The sequence below is a fragment of the Alternaria arborescens genome, assembly GCF_004154835.1.
Source record: "Alternaria arborescens strain FERA 675 chromosome Unknown contig_8, whole genome shotgun sequence".
In the NCBI taxonomy this organism is placed as follows: domain Eukaryota; kingdom Fungi; phylum Ascomycota; class Dothideomycetes; order Pleosporales; family Pleosporaceae; genus Alternaria; species Alternaria arborescens.
The window spans coordinates 285,756-306,914 of NW_021167863.1; the positions used below are offsets into that span (position 1 = coordinate 285,756).

At 52.6% G+C, this 21,159-nt stretch overlaps 11 protein-coding genes across 11 annotated transcripts; 5 read left to right on the forward strand and 6 right to left on the reverse strand.

Annotated features, from left to right (window-relative positions):
* Nucleotides 1-363: 363 nt before the first annotated feature.
* Nucleotides 364-978, reverse strand: AA0111_g4294 (hypothetical protein; the record flags this gene model as incomplete). Its single annotated transcript, XM_028650280.1, has 2 exons — nucleotides 364-847; nucleotides 899-978. The coding sequence occupies 2 exons, from the start codon at nucleotides 976-978 to the stop codon at nucleotides 364-366; spliced, it is 564 nt and encodes a 187-aa protein (XP_028507846.1).
* A 549-nt stretch (nucleotides 979-1,527) lies between these two features.
* AA0111_g4295 ([Pyruvate dehydrogenase [acetyl-transferring]]-phosphatase 1) lies at nucleotides 1,528-3,200 on the reverse strand (the record flags this gene model as incomplete). The annotated part of the gene is made up of 2 exons (XM_028650281.1): nucleotides 1,528-2,659; nucleotides 2,713-3,200. 2 exons carry the CDS (start codon nucleotides 3,198-3,200, stop codon nucleotides 1,528-1,530), a joined length of 1,620 nt encoding a protein of 539 aa, XP_028507860.1.
* Nucleotides 3,201-3,587: 387 nt separating this feature from the next.
* AA0111_g4296 (hypothetical protein) lies at nucleotides 3,588-5,698 on the forward strand (the record flags this gene model as incomplete). Its single annotated transcript, XM_028650282.1, has 2 exons — nucleotides 3,588-4,467; nucleotides 4,518-5,698. 2 exons carry the CDS (start codon nucleotides 3,588-3,590, stop codon nucleotides 5,696-5,698), a joined length of 2,061 nt encoding a protein of 686 aa, XP_028507859.1.
* Nucleotides 5,699-6,444: 746 nt separating this feature from the next.
* Nucleotides 6,445-9,023, forward strand: AA0111_g4297 (hypothetical protein; the record flags this gene model as incomplete). Its single annotated transcript, XM_028650283.1, has 2 exons — nucleotides 6,445-6,943; nucleotides 6,994-9,023. The coding sequence occupies 2 exons, from the start codon at nucleotides 6,445-6,447 to the stop codon at nucleotides 9,021-9,023; spliced, it is 2,529 nt and encodes an 842-aa protein (XP_028507845.1).
* Nucleotides 9,024-9,640: 617 nt separating this feature from the next.
* On the reverse strand, nucleotides 9,641-12,549 carry AA0111_g4298 (hypothetical protein; the record flags this gene model as incomplete). The annotated part of the gene is made up of 4 exons (XM_028650284.1): nucleotides 9,641-10,772; nucleotides 10,825-11,169; nucleotides 11,219-12,225; nucleotides 12,418-12,549. The coding sequence occupies 4 exons, from the start codon at nucleotides 12,547-12,549 to the stop codon at nucleotides 9,641-9,643; spliced, it is 2,616 nt and encodes an 871-aa protein (XP_028508183.1).
* A 641-nt stretch (nucleotides 12,550-13,190) lies between these two features.
* On the reverse strand, nucleotides 13,191-13,316 carry AA0111_g4299 (hypothetical protein; the record flags this gene model as incomplete). The annotated part of the gene is made up of 1 exon (XM_028650285.1): nucleotides 13,191-13,316. One exon carries the CDS (start codon nucleotides 13,314-13,316, stop codon nucleotides 13,191-13,193), a length of 126 nt encoding a protein of 41 aa, XP_028508182.1.
* Nucleotides 13,317-13,910: 594 nt separating this feature from the next.
* AA0111_g4300 (Chorismate synthase) lies at nucleotides 13,911-15,241 on the reverse strand (the record flags this gene model as incomplete). The annotated part of the gene is made up of 3 exons (XM_028650288.1): nucleotides 13,911-14,746; nucleotides 14,795-15,156; nucleotides 15,207-15,241. The coding sequence occupies 3 exons, from the start codon at nucleotides 15,239-15,241 to the stop codon at nucleotides 13,911-13,913; spliced, it is 1,233 nt and encodes a 410-aa protein (XP_028507746.1).
* A 665-nt stretch (nucleotides 15,242-15,906) lies between these two features.
* On the forward strand, nucleotides 15,907-16,032 carry AA0111_g4301 (hypothetical protein; the record flags this gene model as incomplete). The annotated part of the gene is made up of 1 exon (XM_028650289.1): nucleotides 15,907-16,032. One exon carries the CDS (start codon nucleotides 15,907-15,909, stop codon nucleotides 16,030-16,032), a length of 126 nt encoding a protein of 41 aa, XP_028507745.1.
* A 322-nt stretch (nucleotides 16,033-16,354) lies between these two features.
* AA0111_g4302 (Mitochondrial outer membrane protein porin) lies at nucleotides 16,355-17,623 on the forward strand (the record flags this gene model as incomplete). Its single annotated transcript, XM_028650290.1, has 6 exons — nucleotides 16,355-16,438; nucleotides 16,499-16,532; nucleotides 16,582-16,670; nucleotides 16,722-16,749; nucleotides 16,915-17,423; nucleotides 17,474-17,623. 6 exons carry the CDS (start codon nucleotides 16,355-16,357, stop codon nucleotides 17,621-17,623), a joined length of 894 nt encoding a protein of 297 aa, XP_028507748.1.
* Nucleotides 17,624-18,147: 524 nt separating this feature from the next.
* AA0111_g4303 (Methionine aminopeptidase 2-2) lies at nucleotides 18,148-19,668 on the reverse strand (the record flags this gene model as incomplete). The annotated part of the gene is made up of 4 exons (XM_028650291.1): nucleotides 18,148-18,204; nucleotides 18,262-18,510; nucleotides 18,563-19,575; nucleotides 19,629-19,668. 4 exons carry the CDS (start codon nucleotides 19,666-19,668, stop codon nucleotides 18,148-18,150), a joined length of 1,359 nt encoding a protein of 452 aa, XP_028507747.1.
* A 246-nt stretch (nucleotides 19,669-19,914) lies between these two features.
* On the forward strand, nucleotides 19,915-20,838 carry AA0111_g4304 (hypothetical protein; the record flags this gene model as incomplete). Its single annotated transcript, XM_028650292.1, has 1 exon — nucleotides 19,915-20,838. The coding sequence occupies one exon, from the start codon at nucleotides 19,915-19,917 to the stop codon at nucleotides 20,836-20,838; it is 924 nt and encodes a 307-aa protein (XP_028507742.1).
* Between the last annotated feature and the right edge of the window lie 321 nt (nucleotides 20,839-21,159).

Genomic DNA, 21,159 nt, shown 5'->3' on the forward strand with positions numbered 1-21,159 from the left:
TTGTCTCTCATCCAACGATCTGCAACAGCCGCGCCACCATTTTAGCGCGACACGTCATGTGCGCGAGTCTGGAACGACGAGGCTGCGATGGCTACAAGAATGGCATACACGTCAAAAACGTAGCAGCATCGATATTGATGCGCATGCATACAAGGTATACATCCATGGTTCTGAATGGTTTGGTTTACTTGGATAGTGAGAAAACTTAAGTTAGTGGTTGCTGTAGTCATATGTCAGTTGTATGCTGCTAAGGGCTTGTCAGAGATAAAGATAGGCAAGTATGCCGCCTGAATAAAACTATATATACACGTACGTGAAATGCAGCTTCCCAGATACTACAGCTCAGGCCGTAGACTTGACAATCTACGCACTAGACGGCCCACTACTAAAGAACTCCTCGAATTTACTCTTGCCCTTCAGCTGCTCAATCTCTCTCTGTAGCACATCAATTCGGTAATTCTTAAACGCCTTCTCAATCCTCTCCCTACTCGCCGGGTCCTTGGTAACCGTTCTCGCTGCGCTGGCTGTACCCGTCAACAGACCCAGTTCACCACCAAGGAAGAGGCCGCCAACAGAAAACAGGAAGTAGGTCGCAGCATCGCCCCAGCGCGAAGGCCCAGATATTTTCGCTGTGATGTCTGGGATAGGCTCAGTACGACCATCTGCGAAGCGCACTTCTACTGGCTTCTCCATGGCTCGGAAAGCTTTGAAGTATGCAAGGCGCATAGCTCGTAGTCGGAATGCCGTATAGAGTCCTAGACCTAGCCCGACTGCTGATGCGAAACCAGTGTGCGTCGAAACCTTGCCGCCCGCTTTCTGAAGTATGTCGCGATCTTGTTGGTTGAGGCTGTTCTCGGTTAGACATTGATGTCCTAGGCGGCAGTATGAAGCTGCTTACTCGTGTTGCAGATGTTCTTCTGCAAGCTGGCGGAGATCCTTCGACCTGCGGTCACGGAATGCTGCTAGTGATTCGGCCATTATGTTTATTCAGATAAATGAAGAAGTTGGAAATTCGGACAGCAAAGTACGACAAGTGTAAAATGGTTGTGGAGTACTAAATTACCAGAGCTTTAACCAAGTTTTGCAGTATGGTGGGCGGTTCATGATGCTTCTAGTCGCAACCATGACATCATGCGGAGGCTGCGGAATCTAACCAGAAAGGAGTAATGGACACACGAGCACGTCGTGATAGAATCAGATTCACGCGAGTGTATAATCATACGCACGAAGATTCGAATGCACACAGAGATAGTATCATCTGCGCGTGTAGAAAGAGCCAAACGCAACAGAGAAATAATCATGTGCACCCAGAGAGGTGAATTAGACAGGTCGAGAACCTGGTTCACTACAGTTCAGGAATCGAAAGCGATGCTATGCTACGGTGTAACTCAAAAAGAGATTCGCTGGGCGCGTCATGCTCTTACCAAACGCCATACTCGAAGGAGCCCACAAACGCCGTGAGCCGCATGTCAGCTCGCTCAAGGATATCACTACATATATCTCCAGATTTAGAAACGAGATGTCGCTTTATAGCTTTGCCTTGGCCTCAGCTTCTGCGGCGCTCGCTTCCTGATTCCGGGTAACGTTGCCAGTGCCTGTACCCTCTCCAAAGAAGATGACTTCAACTGTCAAATCATCTCTGTATCGTCGAGAAAAGGGACTTGGAAGAGTGAGCAGTGCACTCAGCTGATCCTGGTCCTTTCCGCCAAGTGCGTTTCGAACAAGATGAGTTGCTGCATTCTTGTCTTCGACTACGAAACGCTCGTTCAGGCTGGTCTTGGTACCCCACTGCTGCTGGCGGATTGGTGCACGCTGCCCCTCCCCTTTCTCACCTGGCTTTTGCTCGACAGGCAGTTGCTTTTGTGTTGACCACCAACTTTTGAGCCAGGACTGAGCCTGTGAACCTTGACTGCTCGGGTTGCCCTGAGCATCGAGCCATTGCCCAACTAAGCCAACGACCTCTTCGTTGGTAAGCATTTCCCACAAACCGTCAGTAGCCATGACCACAAAGTCGCCCTTTTCAGGCTCTACTTTGGTTGTGGTAATAACAGGCTCAGCAGTGACATATGGGGGAGTTTTGAGTAGCGTTGACGGTGACCGTGAAAAGTAGGACTTCTTGAGCTCTGCATTCGTCTCGAGCGACCACTTGTAGGAGGCGTCGCCAAAAGCACGAGATGGCTCCAGCCCACCTAGGATGCGACCGTTACGTACCACATTGGGCTCACCTGGGTGTTCTCGGCGTAATCGCTCTGCCTCGCTTGTGGTGCCGCCAGTTTGGTCTTCAGACAGAGGTGTCACTGTCCACTTGCCATTTGGGCCTCGTCGACCTAGGATAGCGCGCGAGTCACCCGTGCAGGCAACTCGCAGCAGTTTTGACTGGCTATCGTAGAAGGATAAAAGTGCACAAGAACCGGACAAGGCGGGGGCAAGCAGCTCGGCAGCAGCGATCTTTGACTGAGCCTTCCGAACCTTTTTGACAGATTCGTGTACGATCTCGTTGTCTAGCTTGATGAAGCCTGTCTTGATGGCTTTGTCGATAGCATCAGAGCTCGGGAAGTGGAGTGCAGGGTCCTCGACGGCGGACTTGTAGGTCGTGTTGAGCTCGCGTGCGACATAGGAAATAAGCGTTTGACGGAGTTTGGCTGAAGTAACCCAGCCACTGTGGACATTAGCATTGAAATGACGCGTAACCTTGATATAGGGCAAGCCTACCTGTGTCCGTCGAAAACACCCCAGAACATCCAGTCGCTGGCGGGAGCGCCATTGTCGGTAGCTGCCAGATTTGATGGTACCTCGATAATCTTCTCGGCATGGTCATCTTCGATCGGAGAGTTGCTGGGGATCTGCACCACGTCGTATCGCACAACTCCCTGTCCCCTTCCTACAAGCCACGACTCCTCGTTTTTCCTCAGCTTGGCAGTAGCTTGGTCGGGGTCCAGCATCTCCAGCACCTTTCTACCGTAGTCATCCGTCTCTTTTGAGATTGGGCCAGTGCCGGTGATTGTTCCCGTATAAAGTTCACCGGGGCCGACGACCAGAGCCTTTCGTGTAGGCTCGCTACTCGCGGCGTTGGTCAGGTTCCTCGCTTGATCGGCGGGTGAATGCGAATGTCCTGTCGAGGGTTTTTCGCTGTAAGCATAGAAGGCACCCGAGGCGAAGGCGGCGGCCACTAACGCACCTGTGAGGGCGCGTAACTGCATGGACGAGGTAAGGACGTTGGGGGAGGTGCGCTGGCGGTAGTGATGGTGATGATGAGCCCGGAAGCCTAGGCCATTGCTCGGCGCGAAGACGCCGACACGACTGCGGGCAAGCTTGCGCAGGCACGGGCGGCGCGCAGAGCGAAGCACTTGAAAGGCAGCCCGCATCTGGCAGGTGGAGTGAAGGATCGTTGAAGTGAGGTAGGCCAGCACGATGGACTACAGCAGTGAAATCATGGTGCAGTTCGGGAGAACGCTACATCCAAGCGCCTAAAGCGGGGCCAATTATCCCCTGTTCGTACAAAGCCGATTGCGCCTGCGGCTAACATTCCAAACCACCACTACGACGTCATCACGTTACCGCAACCACATAATTTTCAAGGCAACAAAATGTCTTCGCGAGCGTTGCGCCGGGCGCAGCGAGAACTTGAAGAGAAGCAGATACAGGAAAAACTTGCTCAAGATGACCAAGACGAGGACGAGTCGGAGCCTGACGTGGCGCCCAAGACAACGGCGAAACCCAGCTTGTTCGCGATGCTAGGCGATGGTGGTGAAGAAGATGAAGAAGAAGATGAGGAGGAACAAGAAGACGCAGACCAGGACGTCAAACCCAAGGTTGGAGATTCTAATGGACACGCCGAGGCCGAGTCTATGCCTGCATCAAAGCCCTCAAAGAAGAGCAAGAAGAAAAAAAAGAAGGCAAAAGCTAAAGGCAAGGCTACAGATGCCGACAAGACTGCTGCTTCAGCCAAGAAGTCAGATCTCGATGAGATCGATGAGGCATTGCTTGCTCTTAATATGGCCATGAACGGTCGGACGGAGACTGGGTCCGATCAGCAGGACACTATTAGTGAAGAGAAAAAACAGCTCTTTTCCGTGCTCAGTGTGGACACACAACATCTTCATGCCGCCAACGAGATGAAGAGGCTCTTTGGTCGAGCAGCAGTGCAAAGTGCCGAAGACGAGGCGCGGCCTCGACAACGTGGTCAGCAAGGTGGCATCGCCGCTGCAATCGCAGGGCGTAACGCCCCTGGCAATCGCAACCTTGCATCTTTGGGACTTCGACGAAACATTTTTATCCAAGGCAAAGAGGAGTGGCCACGGGCTACCTCTGGTGGTCTCGGCATGGAGATTGTTGAGAAGCGACCAGATGGCACAGTCGAGTACAGGTTTGTTCACAACAAAACGTATCAGGATGTCCAGCGACAGTTCCAGATTTGCGTTGCAAGCATGGACTCTGAGCGTATGATCCAACTCCTGCATCACAATCGTAAGTCCCATCGTATTTTATTCAAGTCAAAATACTAAATCTGTCCTTAGCCTTCCACATTTCCACTCTGCTCCAGGTATCCGAAATTGCAAAGCAACAAAGAGAGGCTGCTGCTGCGTCCGACATGTTAGAGCGTGCCCTTTTCACTTTTGGACGCTCTGTACATTCCACCTTCTCTGCAAACCTGGCGTCCGGCAAAGCCCGTATGGACTTTCGCCGTCCGGAAAACCGCGAATTTTGGCTTGCTGTATGGCGCTACATAGCCACACTGGGTGTTCGCGCGACATGGCGCACGTCGTTCGAGTGGGCTAAGATGCTACTTGCCATGGACCCTGAACACGATCCTTATTGTCTTCGGTTACTTGTAGACCAATTAGCCCTAAGGGGGCGAGAACCGGGAGCCCTGATTGACCTGGTAGAATCAGACTATCTACAGCGAGAGTGGAAGGTTCCGCCAAACCTCGCCTTCAGTGTTGCGCTTGCTCACGATCGTGTCAAGCAGCCACAAAAAGCACGCTCGACGTTGCGTAACGCAGTAAAAGAGTACCCATGGCTAGCGGCGCGCCTGTGCAAAGAGTTGGACATTTCCCCAATACCAAAACCTGTATGGGGAAAAGAACCAAACGGCGAGTACCAAGAACTATTATGCCAGCTTTATGTACCCAAGGCGAAGGACTTGTGGAACAACACCGAAGGAACGACTTTGCTTGTGGAAATCTGCTACTCTTTCGAAGAAGAGCTAGGAGCTGGGGAGGACCCATACTGGCTTGCGCAAATGCCAGAGACGGACCTTGGCAGGCATGTCATTCTTTCGGATAACCAACCGCTCATGGCTCTTCTCGATCCCAAAGTCAAGGCCAAGTTCACATCAGTATCTGACCCACTGCCTCCTGATGACAGCATAGAATCCTACGATGCTTCTGTAGCTGGAGCACTCTCAGGGCGCCCCCGCGGTCCTGCGGTGCGAGAAGAGCTACTAGCCGAACTCGAACAATTCCAAATATATTTCCAAAGCATAGGAATAGACAGGTTGGTGCAGCCAGGTCTGGAGCAGGAAGGGTTAGCACGGGTGCTGGAGGAAGCGAACAGCAGTATAGAAGAGTTTGGCGAGAGAACACACCGCTTCCAGATGTTACGAAGGAGGTTGCAAGAAGAAGGCGTGCAGTTAGTATTCGATGGACAGGCTGCTGAGGGTGCAGGCGATGGCACAGGCTCGGAGACGGATGAGTAGCGTTGGAGGGCCATACTGCGCAATGTGCGACTTGATCAGCGGGAGCGCCTCACAGCAAACGCGTGTCATGTCATGGAATGATTATCGATACTTGGAAGTAGAGTTTGCTGCCCAGGCGAAAAATGATGCCCAGTACTATTCAGTCATGGGTATCTTGTCTTGACCGTAATGCGTGATATTACATGTGCAGCCCCCCGCGCGTCTTCTGCAGGGCGGATCCCAAATCTGGCCCCACGCCAGCAATGCTTGGGCCTTGGATTGCTGAGCAGCATCTTACGATAGAGATAGTTTGTTTTGTCGGGCTGTAGCTAATTATAATGTAGGCTAAAAGTATACAGTCGGCGTTATCCTGTTTGCCTCTATACAGAAGTTGGCGCGCGTACCTTCAGGGCATATGAAAGGTACCAGCTGGAAGACAGCTAGCTTCTTCGTAGAGGCGACGCGGCATCTGAAACACATGGGACTCTAGAGTAGGAGAGCCAAATCAGAGCCAGCCACGTCCGTGCTCGACTGCGCTAAGAAAGTTGAGACCCTGTTGCCGCTCGTGAATGTGACGTACCAAAGGATTGTTTATAGTTCGAGCGGTGCATCTCCGCATAAGCCGCACCGCCTCAGGCCCTTGGCCAACTCTTCCAAATACCTAGGTATTCTCTGCACACGTGCTCATATACTCGATTCGCCCTCGATTCTCGTCCCCCGTCAACCGCAACCCTGACTGAAGCTCCCCACCACCATAGTTCGGCGCCATGAGCGGCGTGCGTGCTCACATCGCCAGTCGGCTGCGCAGCTCCTCGCTCTCAGCAGTACCTCCACCACAGCATAGTTCCAACTACTCCCCTGACCTGGCCAAAATCGCGGCTTCCGTCCTCTACCGCTCGCCGCTTCCTTCGCACGAGGGAAGGCCCGTCTTCATCCTCAACGCCGCCGCTCTCCCAGACTCGCACGAAGCAGACTACGACTCCCTGTTGCCTTATGTTCTTGCGCGTCTGCCGGAAGAAGACGAGTTACTCAAGGGGTTCGAGTACGAGGTCGTCTTCTTTGCAGGAGATGGCGATGGCTCCGTGACCAGCAAGAAGCACCGGCCTGGCTGGGGCTGGTTTCTACAGGCGTACCATGTTCTGTCCAGGGCCATGCGAAAGAGGCTACAAAGACTATACATTGTGCACGAGAAAGCTTGGGTGAGGATACTGACCGAGATCTTCTCTACCATTGTCAGCCCCAAGTTCAGGAGAAAGATCTACCATTGTACGTACCTACATGTCCCCCCAGCGCGCACCAATGCTGACTCCTTCCAGTATCCAACTTGACTCAGCTTGCCCACGAAATCCAGATCCAAAACCTCTTGATTCCTCCTTCGACCTATCTTGCCGACCGCCGAGTGTCAGAGCACATTTCTGCCTTCAATGGCAGTGGGAAGCGAGCATTCGGTGCCCGCACTCCCTTCCCTACAGCCACTAATGGCAAGACACGCTTTCCCCGCGTCTTGCGAGAAACAACAAGCTTCGTGCTCATGGAGCAGAACATCACTTCCGAGGGTCTCTTCCGTGTACCCCCACACTCGAGGCTGCGCGACGCGTTGAAGGAGGCATATGATAGGGGCCAGAAATACATCATCTGGAAGGACAACGACGCAACACTTCCCCTGCCGCCATATCCACATGCAGAACACCAAGATGAGATACTAGCTGAGGTGGTCCCAACCGACGCATACTCGGTCTTTATGGCAGCAGCTATGATCAAAGCATGGTACGCATCTCTGCGACAGCCCATCTTCCCAACAGACTCGTATCGAGATCTTAAGCGACTCTATGGGGATAGCCAAGAAATCCTTGAACTCGAAAAGCTCACAGATCTATTCTCGCCAACCTCAGAGTGGTCTTTGTTACCTGGCATATCCCGCGAGATCCTATGTAGGCATCTCCTGCCTCTCTTGAGTGCCATAGCCGCACGTGAAGAGGAAAACAAGATGACGGCCGAAAACTTGGCTGTTTGTTTCGCACCAGGATTGCTGTGTGGTCCCGATCAGCTAGAAGACGCTAAGATGTCTTCCATAATTAGGAGAATCTTTACGCAAGCAATTGACATGTGGACTGAAGGGCTAAGAGAAGCATGTGGGCAGACTGAGCAAGCTTTCTACCAAGAGCTCAAGCTACCTGGAGACGAGAACGACTGGGAAGATCCTGCAGATGCGAAGCGAGATTCTGCAGATAGCAAAGGCTCGCTGGAAGATCAGATGAGTGGTATAACGCTACTTGACAACGAAAAGTTACCTACCTATCACGAGCCACAACAGACACAGAGTGAGGAATTGCCGCCTCCATTACCACCACGGTCTCGCGCACCGTCAGCAAAATCCTCTGCCGATTCTGTTCAGCGGAAACCTGCACCGCCCCTTTCAGTGCCTCCTCGCTACTCTACTGTCATATCAGATGCCCCTGAAAACGTCGCCGAATCACCTGTGACCTACGCTGCGACCACTGATGGCTTTGCTCCACCTCGAAATGACGACAATCGCATCGGTCAGCCCCCCAAGGTACCACCACGATGGAATGGACAGTCGGATGAGAAGAAGTCTGGTACGAGTAATCCAGTTCCAGTCCTTCCCATGTCAGCATCTATTGGTGCACAAGAAGATGCTTCATTTCCCCACGTTTCTACTACTGCTACTGTTGCACCTAGACTCAACATTCCTAAAAGGAAAACCCTGACTTCGACGCAGATTGACAATGTCTCCAAGGCCGTCGTCGCGCAGGATGAAGCTCATAGACAACCCATGGGCGGCATGGCGCTTCCTGGGCTTACAGGTAATTACTACAGCAACTCTGCCGTAAAGCGAGGTCCGTCATCCACATACGCATCAAGCGAAGGTGTAGCATCGCCTCAAATGACCTCTCCGCAAAGCGCAGTCTCAGCACCAGCGACAGAATCTGCTTTTCGCCGCCCAAGCATCCCCTTCTCTGCAACAAAAATGAACCGCAGTCCTAGCATCAACTCACTCGCTCGACCTGTTTACCCGGTAACCCCTCAAGTTCCTATTATAAGCGTGCCCACAAAGGCAAGCACCCTTCCCATTCCGGCCGCGCCGCCCCGTCTACGCACTCCGAGCCCAAGCCTTATGCAGCGCATGCCCAGCTTCGAGAATTTTGCCAAAGACCAAAACAAGGGTGGTGCGGAAGCTGAAGATGGGGCTGCAAGAGGCAGAACACTGAAGCCTAAGAAAATGAATCTGAAAAAGCAATCGGTTGAAGATCTGAGGCGGTTGTATGAGGAGCGTGCTGGGACTGCTAGTGTTCTTGTTCAAGCTGGAAAGCAGAAGGGTGTTTGAGTGGTCTACGGTTATTTTAGGTGGCGTGTTGTGTTGATTACATGTCGCTGGCGTGCTTCACACTGTATTACTCAACTGGACTCCTTATTGTTTCTCTTTCTTACACATGTTTATACCCTCGACATCTCTCATCACCTATACCTATCTTTCCTGCATATCTATACATGTAATCACGATAAATCTTATACACACCTTGTCACTCCCGCTTCTACTGTTACAGCTGCGTAATCAGTCCGGCTTTTCGATCTGTCGGGGGGAAGCATCACGATGAGACTATAGTAATACTGAAGTGCGCACACAGGTGCCCTGTTAGGGGTTGAAAGTGGAAAATAGCCTCGTGGAAGCCAGATTGTGATTTGTCTGGTAGTGGTTGTTTGTATGTTGAATATGACCATGTCTATAACAGCTCGTAGCCACCAGAATTAAACCCTCCATGTAAAAGTAACATGCGTATAGTCCAGCGGCTGTGCGCCATACCTCCACTGAACGATGCCTGGATACACTTTCTATACTGTAAACATTTTTAGGCGGGAGTCACCCCTTTGCAGAGCTCACCGAACCAGCTGCTGCCCGAAGAAAGCCATACTCCAATCTCCATGCTTCATACCGTGGAGTTGTCAGCTCATCGGTCCCTGATTTCCATTCGTATTCTGCCACCATGTTGGATCATATTCTTCTTGTGTGTGATGATGGTGCCCTTCGTGCGTGTCTTGTGAGTAACCGACGTTATCCGTTTGTTGCGCATAGCTTCCTCGATGTGCATACCCAGGGCCTCCCTGGCTGTGTGGATTGCCATATACACCGGTAGCGAAGCCATCAATATGACTCGATCGCCAATCCTCGCTGATTTTAAAACCATCGCGACCAAGACGATCACTCATATCAGTGTTGTGGAGTACGCTTTCCAGACCCATAGGACTTATTTGTTGGTAGTTATGGCGCGGTACGATTGGACCTGGCACACCAGGAATTGGGTTCCAAAACATGGATTCTGCAGGTTCTGTGGCGGGCGATGTCATTGTGGTAGACATGCTAGATGCGGAGGACATGGGCTGTGAGTACTGGTATGTCGACATGGGGATCCCTGTGTTGTAATTATTCTGTAAAGGTGTATGTCCGACAACAGGGGACAGATGGTGTTGGCTGGATACCACACTACTTGGTCTCGGATTGGCAGGGTGTGTAGCCAGCTGTAACCGGGGTTGAGGGGCAAACATTGACAAGCTCTCCCTTCTTTGAGCGATAGGTGGGTGGAGGCGACCAGGCCCTATCCGGTTACCAGTGATCGTCGTTGTATTGGGCGGTACCAAGAGAGGGTCAGCCGGAGGACTGATTTGGCCTTTGGGCTTGTTAGGGTCACTTGTTGGTATCAGGACAGAATTGCTAAGCTCCTCTGGGAAAGGTAATTTCCACGTTTTCGCCAAGGTGTATATGATCCGGAAGCTCCTCGCCCCAAAGTAATGGCATTCGTGAAGATCATCCAAACCTTGCATGCCCTCAATAAGGTTTTGTCGAGAGATACTGTTATCTTTCGAATAGAGTAGATGCACGACGCAGACGGTGAGGAGTGTGTGCGGTATGAGCAGGTGAGCCTGACGGAAGTTATAGAACTGTCGGTAGATCCTGACGAGTTCAGACACTTTGTTAGCTGCGTTGATGCAGATGTCGCGAGGGCGTATGTCAGAGTGAATGAGGTCGACTTTGAGCAGCGGGCGAAAGAGATGGACGATAATTGTCCAGTATAGCATACTACATCTAGTGTCAGTTCTTGTCCCAGCATTGATGGATTATTTGGACGTACTGTAGTACCAAGATGTGGGGCTCGGGTTCCTTCGTGCCCTCTATACCTAAAGAAGGTGGTAGTCTTCGGTACCACGCCTGGTATTTGTGATAACAGTCGAGTAGTTTACTGCTTGTAAGCCGCTCCTTTGGCGCAAAAAACATGTGGTTGTTGTCATTGACGAGCTCCGAGAGTGAGGTGAACTCCTGGAGAAACATGCGGGTGGTTACGACACCACCCGCTGCGACTTGTAAAGGTGCGGGGAAAGCCTCAGGGAGGTTGGAGGTCTCTTCCAGGATGGGCTTGTCAAGAGTTATAGCGGCTCGAGGAAGTTGAGATATGCGACCAGTAACGATTGTCCAGACCCTGTGTGAGGTTAGCCTAGCCAATGCAAAGTAGGTAGAATAAGACCTACGTATCCACAGTAAAGCAGCCCCAAAAGGTGACTTTTCTCACTTCGACTTCACTCGGCGTTAAGCCAAGGGTAGCATTGGCTCCGTAGTTCAAATGTAGACCAAGCTCAACACACATGCGAAGACATCTTCCTATGTAGGAAAAGCCGTTGCTTTCCCTCCCCGTACTCGGCTCGCGCATGGACATGATACAGAGGGCCTGAACCGTCGTAAGGCTCGGGGTTTCATCGTCGAATAACAGTCGCCTGGCCTCAGCGAAGAAGTGATCGCCAGCTGTGCGGAAGTTGTCGGGATCGGTGCGGCCCGCCGGATCGTCTGTGAGGTGACATGCGTATGCGCAAATTGCGTTGACCAGTAAGGAGCAGCAGTACTTGTCGCGCCCTGCCCTGAAGTCTTTGTAAAAGCACTCTCGGCTGAAGAGAACATAGAAAGGGTGGCTCCAGGTGAAGTAAAGATCAAGTAGCTTCTCAACGAAAGCCAAGTCGTCCGTCACGTTGGTCCACGTAGAACCTTGACGTTCTGGCATCACACTATTGGTACGCAACCGACCACCAGAGAAGTTCTCATCCTCCGGGACCAGGCCCAAGCTAGCAGAATGACCAAAGTGTCTGCTTTGGCCGGTGGACGTCACAGCTGGCTTCCCAAGCAACACACTCAAGTCCGACTCGAGACTCTGAATGTCGACAGGCTCACTCTGTGTCAGCAACACGTTTTTGCGCCATTGATCGGCCAAAGAAGCGAGGTCGAGGTTGGGGTCTCTTCGAATATGATTGAGAAATTCCTGGACGTGTTCTTCTGGCAGGCGTCTCAGGGAATTGATGATGAACTCGGCGTTGGACGCATTCTCGGAGCTGGAGGCGGCGACAAGGGAGGCATCGCGTTTGGTGCCAGTGTTGTTGGTAGTTGCGGGGGCTGCCTTGGTACGACGACTTTCGCTATCAGCATCGTAGTAGCACTCAGTCTTGTAGACGGCAGTGCAAGTTGCGCATACGGGAGTACTGCCGTCACACTGTGAATGAGGTGTTAGCAAGAGGGCGATTCGCGAGGGGCCGGAAGGGTTCCCCGAAGAGTGGCCCAAACAAGAATTGCAAATTGCATTCAGCGGGCAATGAGTCGTCCGCAGAGGCGAATGTCCAGCATCAGGCCGCACGTACGAGCTTCATGTAGCATTGGGCCATGCAGCGAGAGGAATGATACTCACTTTGGACTTGCGTTTCCGGCAGGGCACGCAGGCCGACTGTACACAACGCCGCTTACTGGCTTTGGTATCCTGGGCCTGCGAGCTGTCTTGATCGTCCCTGTTGAAAGAGGTGGCAGTAGCGCCGCGGGCCATTGTTGATCACAAGGGGAGTGAAGGGACAATCCGCGCAGGCTCCGAGGATGGACGTGTTGGTTATGCCATTCCTCTGGGCCGGGCGGGAAAGTAATACGGGTTAGCCACCGCGGTCGCAGCAGAAGAACAGCGGGTTCGGTTTAGGTAGTTGTGACGTTGGCGGTCGTCGCGACATCCAACGTGCCTGCCGTAGTTTGTGTTCGGCAAGATACAAAAACACATGGATGATTTTCGGCAGGGTGGCAAGACTAGAAGCGGCACCCCAAAAGACAAGGCGCGACCACGACCAAGCGGCTCGATTGGTCTGTTGCAGGATCTAGATCGGGTTTCAGACGCCTTCTGCAGTTGCCGGTGGGCGGTAAAAGGTTAAAAAAGCGTTCACAGGTGTGCCACACATGGGAATTTCGAATCGAAGTTCCGAAATGGCATGAATCAGCTGACGTGCCTGGACGCGAAAGGCTTTTGCGGAGATAGATGCGACAAACGTCAGGGCGCGCTTTGGGACGCTTCAACCAATGGAGCTTGTTTCGGGTACCGCAGCATCAGCTTGCGACAGGACAGATTTTTCTGGAGCACCAGGAGCATCACCGACTAGCTTCGGCATGGCGCACCGAGCACTGGATCGATCTGTCACGGCCGCGTCACATAGGCTCAAGGAGGAACATGCCCTGGTGCGCAATCTCGATGTCGGCGAGACAAGAGGGAGCGGCACCTGAGAAGCGCTGCTTGTGGACAAGAAGATAAACTGGAAGAAGAGGGGTTGTCATGGCGGAGTATGTCATATGTCATGCGCTAGCAACCGATCTCCAGGGTTCTTGCTTTTGGTGGAGAGGAAGGCCCGATAGCATCCGCTGCCAATCCATTGCCGTTAGTCTCCGGTGAACTTCGGCTTGTTTACGGATCAAGGTATTACCAGGTGGCGGTGCCTTTACCATTATACCGGAATTGTCTCGACTACTCTACAATACCACTCTTCAACATACCGACCACTTGCCATGCACCAAAGGTCCAGATGCGACCACTAACCTTTCCGCGTAGCCTGTTCGCATGTGAAATTGTCGCCTCTTCGTCACGTTTGTCAGTTCGGCCGAATGGTGTGGCCAGATCTGTTCGAGGTGAATCACCTTTCGATTTGAATGGGAGTCTCTGGCTCGAGTTCTCATAGTTCGAATTGGAAGAAAAAGAGCATGTTGGAGCAATTTCCCAAGCTTATCCATGGGTCTTGAGTTGTTGAGCGGTGACGTGTCTATCTGTACATCAAGATTGATAACCTTTTCTGTCTTGGGGGTAATAATGTTGGAAAACTCGCAGCCTCTGACACCTTAACTCCCATTATACCCGACCAGTGCCTTTCAGTCTATTCATGCACCATTGACGGGCAGAACACCCTTCAGTGGCGGCAGCAGACTTCTTGCGCCCTGTCTCGCCTGCTGAGCCAGTACAGCATCCATAATGACCAATGCAGCCATCATCTCAACGATGGGCACTGCACGAGGCACTACACAAGGATCGTGTCTGCCCTTGGCTTCTAAAATACCTTCTTCCTGGTCGTAGGTGACTGTCGACTGTGCCTGCCCAATAGTTGCTGCGGGCTTGAACGCTACGTTGAAGTAGATGGGCGCGCCGTTCGTGATACCGCCTTGAATACCACCTGAATTATTCGTCTTGGTAGTGAGCTTTGGTTTCGAACGATATTTACTTGCATCAGGGTTCTCGCCAGCCGGAACAGCAGGAGCCTTGACAAAGGCATCATTGTGAATTGAACCAGGCACTTGTGCGCCTCCGAAGCCAGAGCCGATCTCAAACCCCTTAGTCGCCGGTATCGACAGCATGGCATGTCCCAACTTGGCTTCCAGCTTGTCAAAGCATGGTTCTCCCAAGCCTGTTGGGCAGCCTCTTATGACGCAAGTCACTGTGCCACCTATGCTGTCCTGCGCATCGCGGTACTTGGCGATCAAGTCCTCCATACGCTTTGTGACTTCTTCGCTCGGGCATCGCACAGGCAAAAACTCGTCTACCTTGTTGCGTGTAATTGAGTCGATGAGCTTGAGGTACTCTGGGTTCGTGGATGCGGTGGGGTGTTCGGGTGTGGGGGGGAAGAGGAACTCGTTTCCGATGGAGTTGGTGAAGGCGATGATCTCGATACCGTAGGCTTCGCGCAGGTACTTCTCTGCTATGGCGCCAGCTGCTACTCTTCCTGGGTATTGTCAGCACTCGCGTGGTGATCGCGCGTAAAGTCACGCACCAATCGTCTCTCGTGCACTACTGCGTCCACCACCTGAGCTAGCCTTCACACCGTACTTTTCCAAGTATGTCCAGTCGGCATGGCTGGGTCGCGGGTACTTGTCCATGGTCTGGTTGCCGTAATCTTGCTTGCGCTGGTTCTCGTTCATGACCCGGACGCCAATTGGGGTGCCTAATGTGATGCCAAACTCTGTACCGGACTGAATCTCTACACGGTCCTTCTCATTGCGGGGTGTTGTGATAGCGGACTGGCCGGGTCGACGGCGCGTCATCTGGGGTTGGATGTCGTCCTCAGTGAGGGCCATGCCAGGCGGGCAACCATCGATTATGGCGCCGACGGAAAGACAGTGGGATTCACCATAGCTACGGGGTTCAGTATACTATAGTAGATCATATGGTAGGTGGGTGCGTACGTGGTGACCCTGAAGTGCGTACCAAAGGTAGACATTGTGGTTGTGATGTTGGCGAGCTTGTGGAGATCCGGCTCTCTTCTGAACAGCGAGTCTAGCCAAGGAAACGTGTATCCGGTGTATGCAGAGGTGCCTCTACGTTTAAAAAAAAATAGTACAAGACTAATTGTTGTATTGTTGCAAGTCCAGACGCGTGCGCTAGAATAATCAACGTCAGAGTCACTCTAGGAGTTTTATTTATTTAGCGGGGCGCGGAGTAGAGCCGTCTGGGAACCCGAGATCGGCCACCGATGGTAAGGCTGGATTCGATTACATAGGCAACCCATGTCTCCCTTCCATCGGTGCTTCAACGCACTTCATGCGAATTGAACAATCGGAACTGCAGCCCAGGAAAGGGTCTCTAAGATTCTAAGATGTAACCAAGAAAAGCCGACGGAGGCACTGGCTTGCACTATGCGATGGGAACAAGAACGAGCATGAGGAGAAGGGATCAAGAGCTCCGGGGCTGCTTCGCTCCAGACGCAGACTAAGCATATATCTAGACTGCTTCGATCCTGTTCGACTGCTAGACTCGACATGGAAACCGCAGGAATTGGCAAATAGGTTGGCAGTCTTCGCCCTTGAAATGGTGATTGGTTTATAGTGGCATGGGGATGTGCTTGCAGGGTCAACGTTGTCGCCCAAGCAGACAACCCCACCCCTCATGGCATGTGCTGTTCTTGTGCTGTACAAAGCTTCCGGTCAAGGAAGGACTGGCGACGACATATACGTGGGCGAGTGGGTCGAACAACTGGAAGACGATGGCACGCGCGAGGGTGACTGCGCCTGAGAGCATTTCCGTGGTTGAGAAGGACAGATGGCAGGTGTCAATCGGATCAAGCCAGTGTCAAGTAGAATGAAAGAGGTTCTGGACGATGCATACCAAGACCAGACAACAAAGCGTATGAAACAACGGCCAGTATGGAGTCAGATGGGTGAATAGATGAGCTCCCATCCGCGCACGTTGCCGACCAACTGGCAGCACGAAGATCATCCGGGATTACTAGCGCGGACCCTTGCCGTGACTTCTCAAGAAGTTTTGCTTCCAGCCAGCAACACCACCCCCAAAACACCCCTCTATCCTCCATCGCATCCCCCACCAAACCGCCATTATGACTGAATACGTCAAGGTCGAGAAGATCATCCCCAAGTTCCCGCCGCCGGCGTTCAGCGACATCGCCAAGGCCTCGAACGACGTATGTTTTGGCTCCCCGCGACGAGCTCCCGCATGGCGCCATTGCTAACAGAGCCGCCAGCTTATCAACAAGGACTTCTACCACACTGCCGCAGGTCCGCGACACCAATTGACTCCCAAGCTCAAGCACTGACGCGCCCGCAGCTGCCCTTGAGGTCAAGCTTAAGGCCCCCAACGGTGTCAACTTCACCGCCAAGGGAACCTCTGCCCACGATGGGCCAGTCACCTCTTCTGTAAGTATGCGACAGTACGCGGAAAAATACCATTGCTAACGAACCAACCAGCTTGAGGGCAAGAAGTCGCTTTCCAACGGTACGACAAACCATTCATTTCTCCCCCGCTCTACGAGCCTCGTAATTCCCATTCATACGTCTTCCAACTTTCAGTCTTATATATTCTACATGAAGCAGCCCCCAGGCAAAAAGGGTGCTTCTGTAAGCGGCTACGGGATCAACCTGCTGACAACCGACGACGCAGGCATCAGCATCACCCAGTCATGGAACACTGCCAACATGCTGGCGACCAAGGTCGAGCTCAACGACACCTTCGCCAGCGGCTTGAAGACCGAGGTTCTCTCCAACTTCAGCCCCGCTGCCGGCAACAAGGGCCAGAAGGTCAACCTTCACTTCAAGCAGCCCGCTTTCCACGGCCGTGCTTTCGTCGACTACTCGGCCGCCGGCGCAATTGGCACCACTGCCGATGCTGTCGTTAGCCACGAGGGCATGGTCGTCGGTGGTGAGGTCGGTTACGATGTGCAGAAGGCTGCCATCACCAAGTACTCCGCCGCTGTCGGATACACCACCCCTCTCTACAACGCTGCCGTCACTGCCACCAACTCCCTGAGCGTCTTCACCGCCTCTTACTACCAGCGCGTCAACCCCGCTGTTGAGGCCGGTGCTCGCGCTGTCTGGGACTCAAAGTCTGGCAACAACGTTGGCCTTGAGCTCGCTGCCAAGTACAAGCTTGACCCTGCGTCTTTCGCTAAGGTATGGTGGTCCCTGGTATGCACGAGGGCGTTCATGCTAATCCCATATAGGCCAAGATCAACAACCTTGGAATTGCTTCCCTCGCCTACAACACCAAGGTCAACAGCGGTTTGACCTTCGGTATTGGTGGCTCTTTCGATACCCAGAAGCTGAACGAGGCCGGCCACAAGCTCGGCACCAGCTTCACCTTCGAGGGTTAAGCACCTCAAAAATGACATTTGTGGACAGGAGAAGGGGGAAATTGCCTTAGATTCCTTTGGTTCTCGCGAAGCGATATCATATCAATCTAGTGCTCAAGAGCGAGCGTAGTATAGTTTTCTGACACGTACGATGACTTGTCTCAATGCAATACTTGGACTTTCAGACTCAAATGCACGTTTTCGTGGTGGTGATGATGACCAGCTCCTAACCATGTCTAATGCCATTTACTGGAGTCTTCGTCGGGGTTTTGAGGACATGATGCGTCGGCACGCCTACTTGTTTTATATATGTACTGGTCCTGACACGCCAGTCTTCAACAACACGCAAATTGCAAAGCCGAGCAAATGACCCTTGATCAATGAGCTATGCTGTTTGTTTACTGTTTGTTGTTTCTGATGTATGCTATGCCTGACTCCGAACGTGAAGCCATTACCTCATGAATGGAAACCCTGAAGCCTCATCTCTACTTGTTATAATCCACTACAAGTATGACAATAAGTCATGTGCAGCATAAAAGTGGAGCTTAGTAGTCGTCACCGCGACTGAGAATCTCCTTGCAGTTGGGTCGGAGTACGAATGTCTATCATGCGTCAGCAAATGTTCTTGCAAAGACTAGTCAACCACCTGGATTACTTACATGTTCGCTCTGTGCCGTGTAACTACCCTTGATGTCGCACAGTGGAGGGTAAGCCTCGACGATACCCGCACTGACCAGGTTGTTCAAGCCCAAGAGGTACTTGTCATGGCCCAATCGATCGAGGTACCGCCTGCAGAAAGGCAGAGTACCGAAATTCTTCGTAATGGAGTTAAGTAGTGTCTTCGCCGAAGAAACACGAAGAGCGACTTTCGGTGCATCCGCCCTCTTGGCGTAATGTGATGTCTCCATCTGAGGTGGTTGTTAGTTGAGTAGAGTGCAGAAGGTTGGGTGAGTGGCTTACGTCGTCTCGAACATAACCCTTTCCTGTGCTACCGAACGTTTCGATAGCAAATGTCTCGCCTTCTTCCATCTTTGTTTGGTCGCCGCCCTTGACGATGGGCACGGTCTTGCCGCCATGAATGGTGTAGTGGCCAATGGAATGACCGTTAAGGTTCCTTATGCACTTGACGGGCAGCATCTGTCCCTTGATCTCCACCTCGTAACTCTCCATGACTTCTTGGATGGCAGCCCCGATATCGCTCATGCGAACATCGATACCGGCCTCCTTGATACCAGCATTGGTAGCGGCCTTGCAGGCGTTGATCAAGTTGTCGTATACAGGGTCAAAGGTCAGAGTGAAGGCGCTGTCGACAATGCGACCGTTGATGTGTACACCAAAATCGACCTTCATCACGTCCTCGTAGTTGATGACCATCTTGTTGCCCGCGTTGGGTGTGTAATGTGCGGCACAATGGTTTATGCTCAGACCAGTTGGGAAGCCCATGCCCGCTATTTGCGCATCACCGTCCTCCAGACCCTGATGTCCTGTCAAGGCGCGAACCGAGTCCTCGATGCCCTCGGCAATCTCGGTAAGCGACATACCAGGCTTGATCCAGTTCTGAGCCCATTGCCGGACTTGACGGTGAATCTCTGAGCCTTTACGGTATTCTGTGAGGAAGTCGTTGTTCATGCGGTCGAGGTGGCGCTTCTCTTCGGACGTGGTGCGGTACGCATTCTCGTTGACGTATTCCTGGATTTCGCCCTCGGGATACGAGTTGTTGGGGAAGAGCTCGTCAATGCGGACTCGTGGCGGTGATGTCTGCACCTTGGGTCCTCCTGCGCCGCCTGCTGCCCCAGCCTTCTTCTTCTTTCGGGGCTTTCTCTTCTTCTTCTTTTTCGCAGCACCCTCGCCGCCTTCGGGGGCACCATCCTCGGCCTCATTGTCGTCGTCCGAGTCTTCATGGTCCACGTCGCCTGTGGGCTTGTCGCCGTCCTGTGCTGCGCCGTTGGTTGGCTTACTGCTGGTGTCGTCCACTGTATGCTGTTAGCGGCTACAACGCGCGCGAAGAGGTCGCAGAAAGCCGTACACTTCAAGTTGGCGACTTCGTCCGCTACCTTGGCCGCCATGTTGACCGTGGAGATCGTTCAGTGCTTGTCTCGTGGACAATCTTGAAATTTACGAGCCTCTCGAATCGCCCCGCTAACAGACGCCGGTGGGCTGTCGCCCACGCATTCGGTCGATTAGCCACAGCTAGGCCATGCTTGTCTTAGCCTCGGCAACTTGGCGATGACGTCCTCCATGCGCGCCCACCCTTCACTCAAACCCATACTTCCTGCATGGGCACCTACACCCCCAGATACTGGTAATGGGCAATGCCACCCCGCCCATCTACTCTCCTGCGATCAATCGCTTCATCCTCGGCCCCGCGTCTACCGAGCCTGTCATCGCAATACGTCTGTCACGCATGTCTCCGTCGCACAATACCTGCTCCTCCGCGGCGCATTCAGGTCGCACACTTGCATGCCACAGCACCACGACCCGCCGATGGGCTGGTCAACCACTATGAGACGTTGCATCTGACCTCGACGGCTTCTGCCTCTGAAATCAAGCGCCAATTCTATACCCTCTCCAAGAAAAACCACCCGGACCACAACCGCAATGATCCCGAAGCCTCGACACGTTTCGTCGCTATAAGCGAAGCCTACCACGTTCTCTCCGTCCCAGAGAAACGTGCACAATACGACGCTCAACTGGAGCATTCACAACGGCAGTCGCGATGGGGACAGAGCGGGAATGAATACCCGCAAGGGAGCTACAGCTCCGCTGCCTATGGCTCAAGACCAGCTAGTGGGCTGAACAAGAAGCGCAGTACCTTCCGAGGCCCACCGCCTTCGTTCTACAAATCTGGTGGCTATGGACGCCATGGTGCGAAGCGAGCCGAATACGCATATTCCAACGCACACGAACGAGGGGAAGCAGGCAAGGATGCCGGTCAAGAGTCCTACGGCGAATGGGGCGGCTTTGGTCCAGGACAGCAGAAGCAAGGCAATCAAGTTCCCCATTTTGACGACATAAGGCACAAAGAAACGCAGGACAACGTAAATGATCATATATGGGCTAGGCGAAGGAAGCTGCGTAGGGATGGCATCAAGGTGGAAGAGGAATGGGAAAAGGGCAATATGGTTGTCAATTTCCTAGCGGTTTCGACTGTCATTGCGCTCATTGGGATTACGGCCAAGTTCTTTGAGAATCGGCACGAGGCTAGTAGTCATCGTAAGAACAAGGAGAGCGCATAAGTTGCGTGGGCGATTGAAGATAGAATCAAAGGGTTGAGTATCATGTCGAATAATAACTCAGTACTTTCATCAAAGCCTACTACCCCTAAGCATAGCCTAGTGTGGCTGACAGATGAACGATGATGATGATGATGATGATGTTCTTCTTACGAGCGAGCATTCTGAACAGGAGGCCCCATGAATCGGAAAGAAAGATGTAATGAAGGTTGAGCTGCGAATCGAGACTTCCAAACTTTGGAATACCTAAACCCCATGGCCAATGGAAGCACACACTAGGAGTTTTCGCATCAAATCACCCACTTAGACGCTGGCGTGCTACTC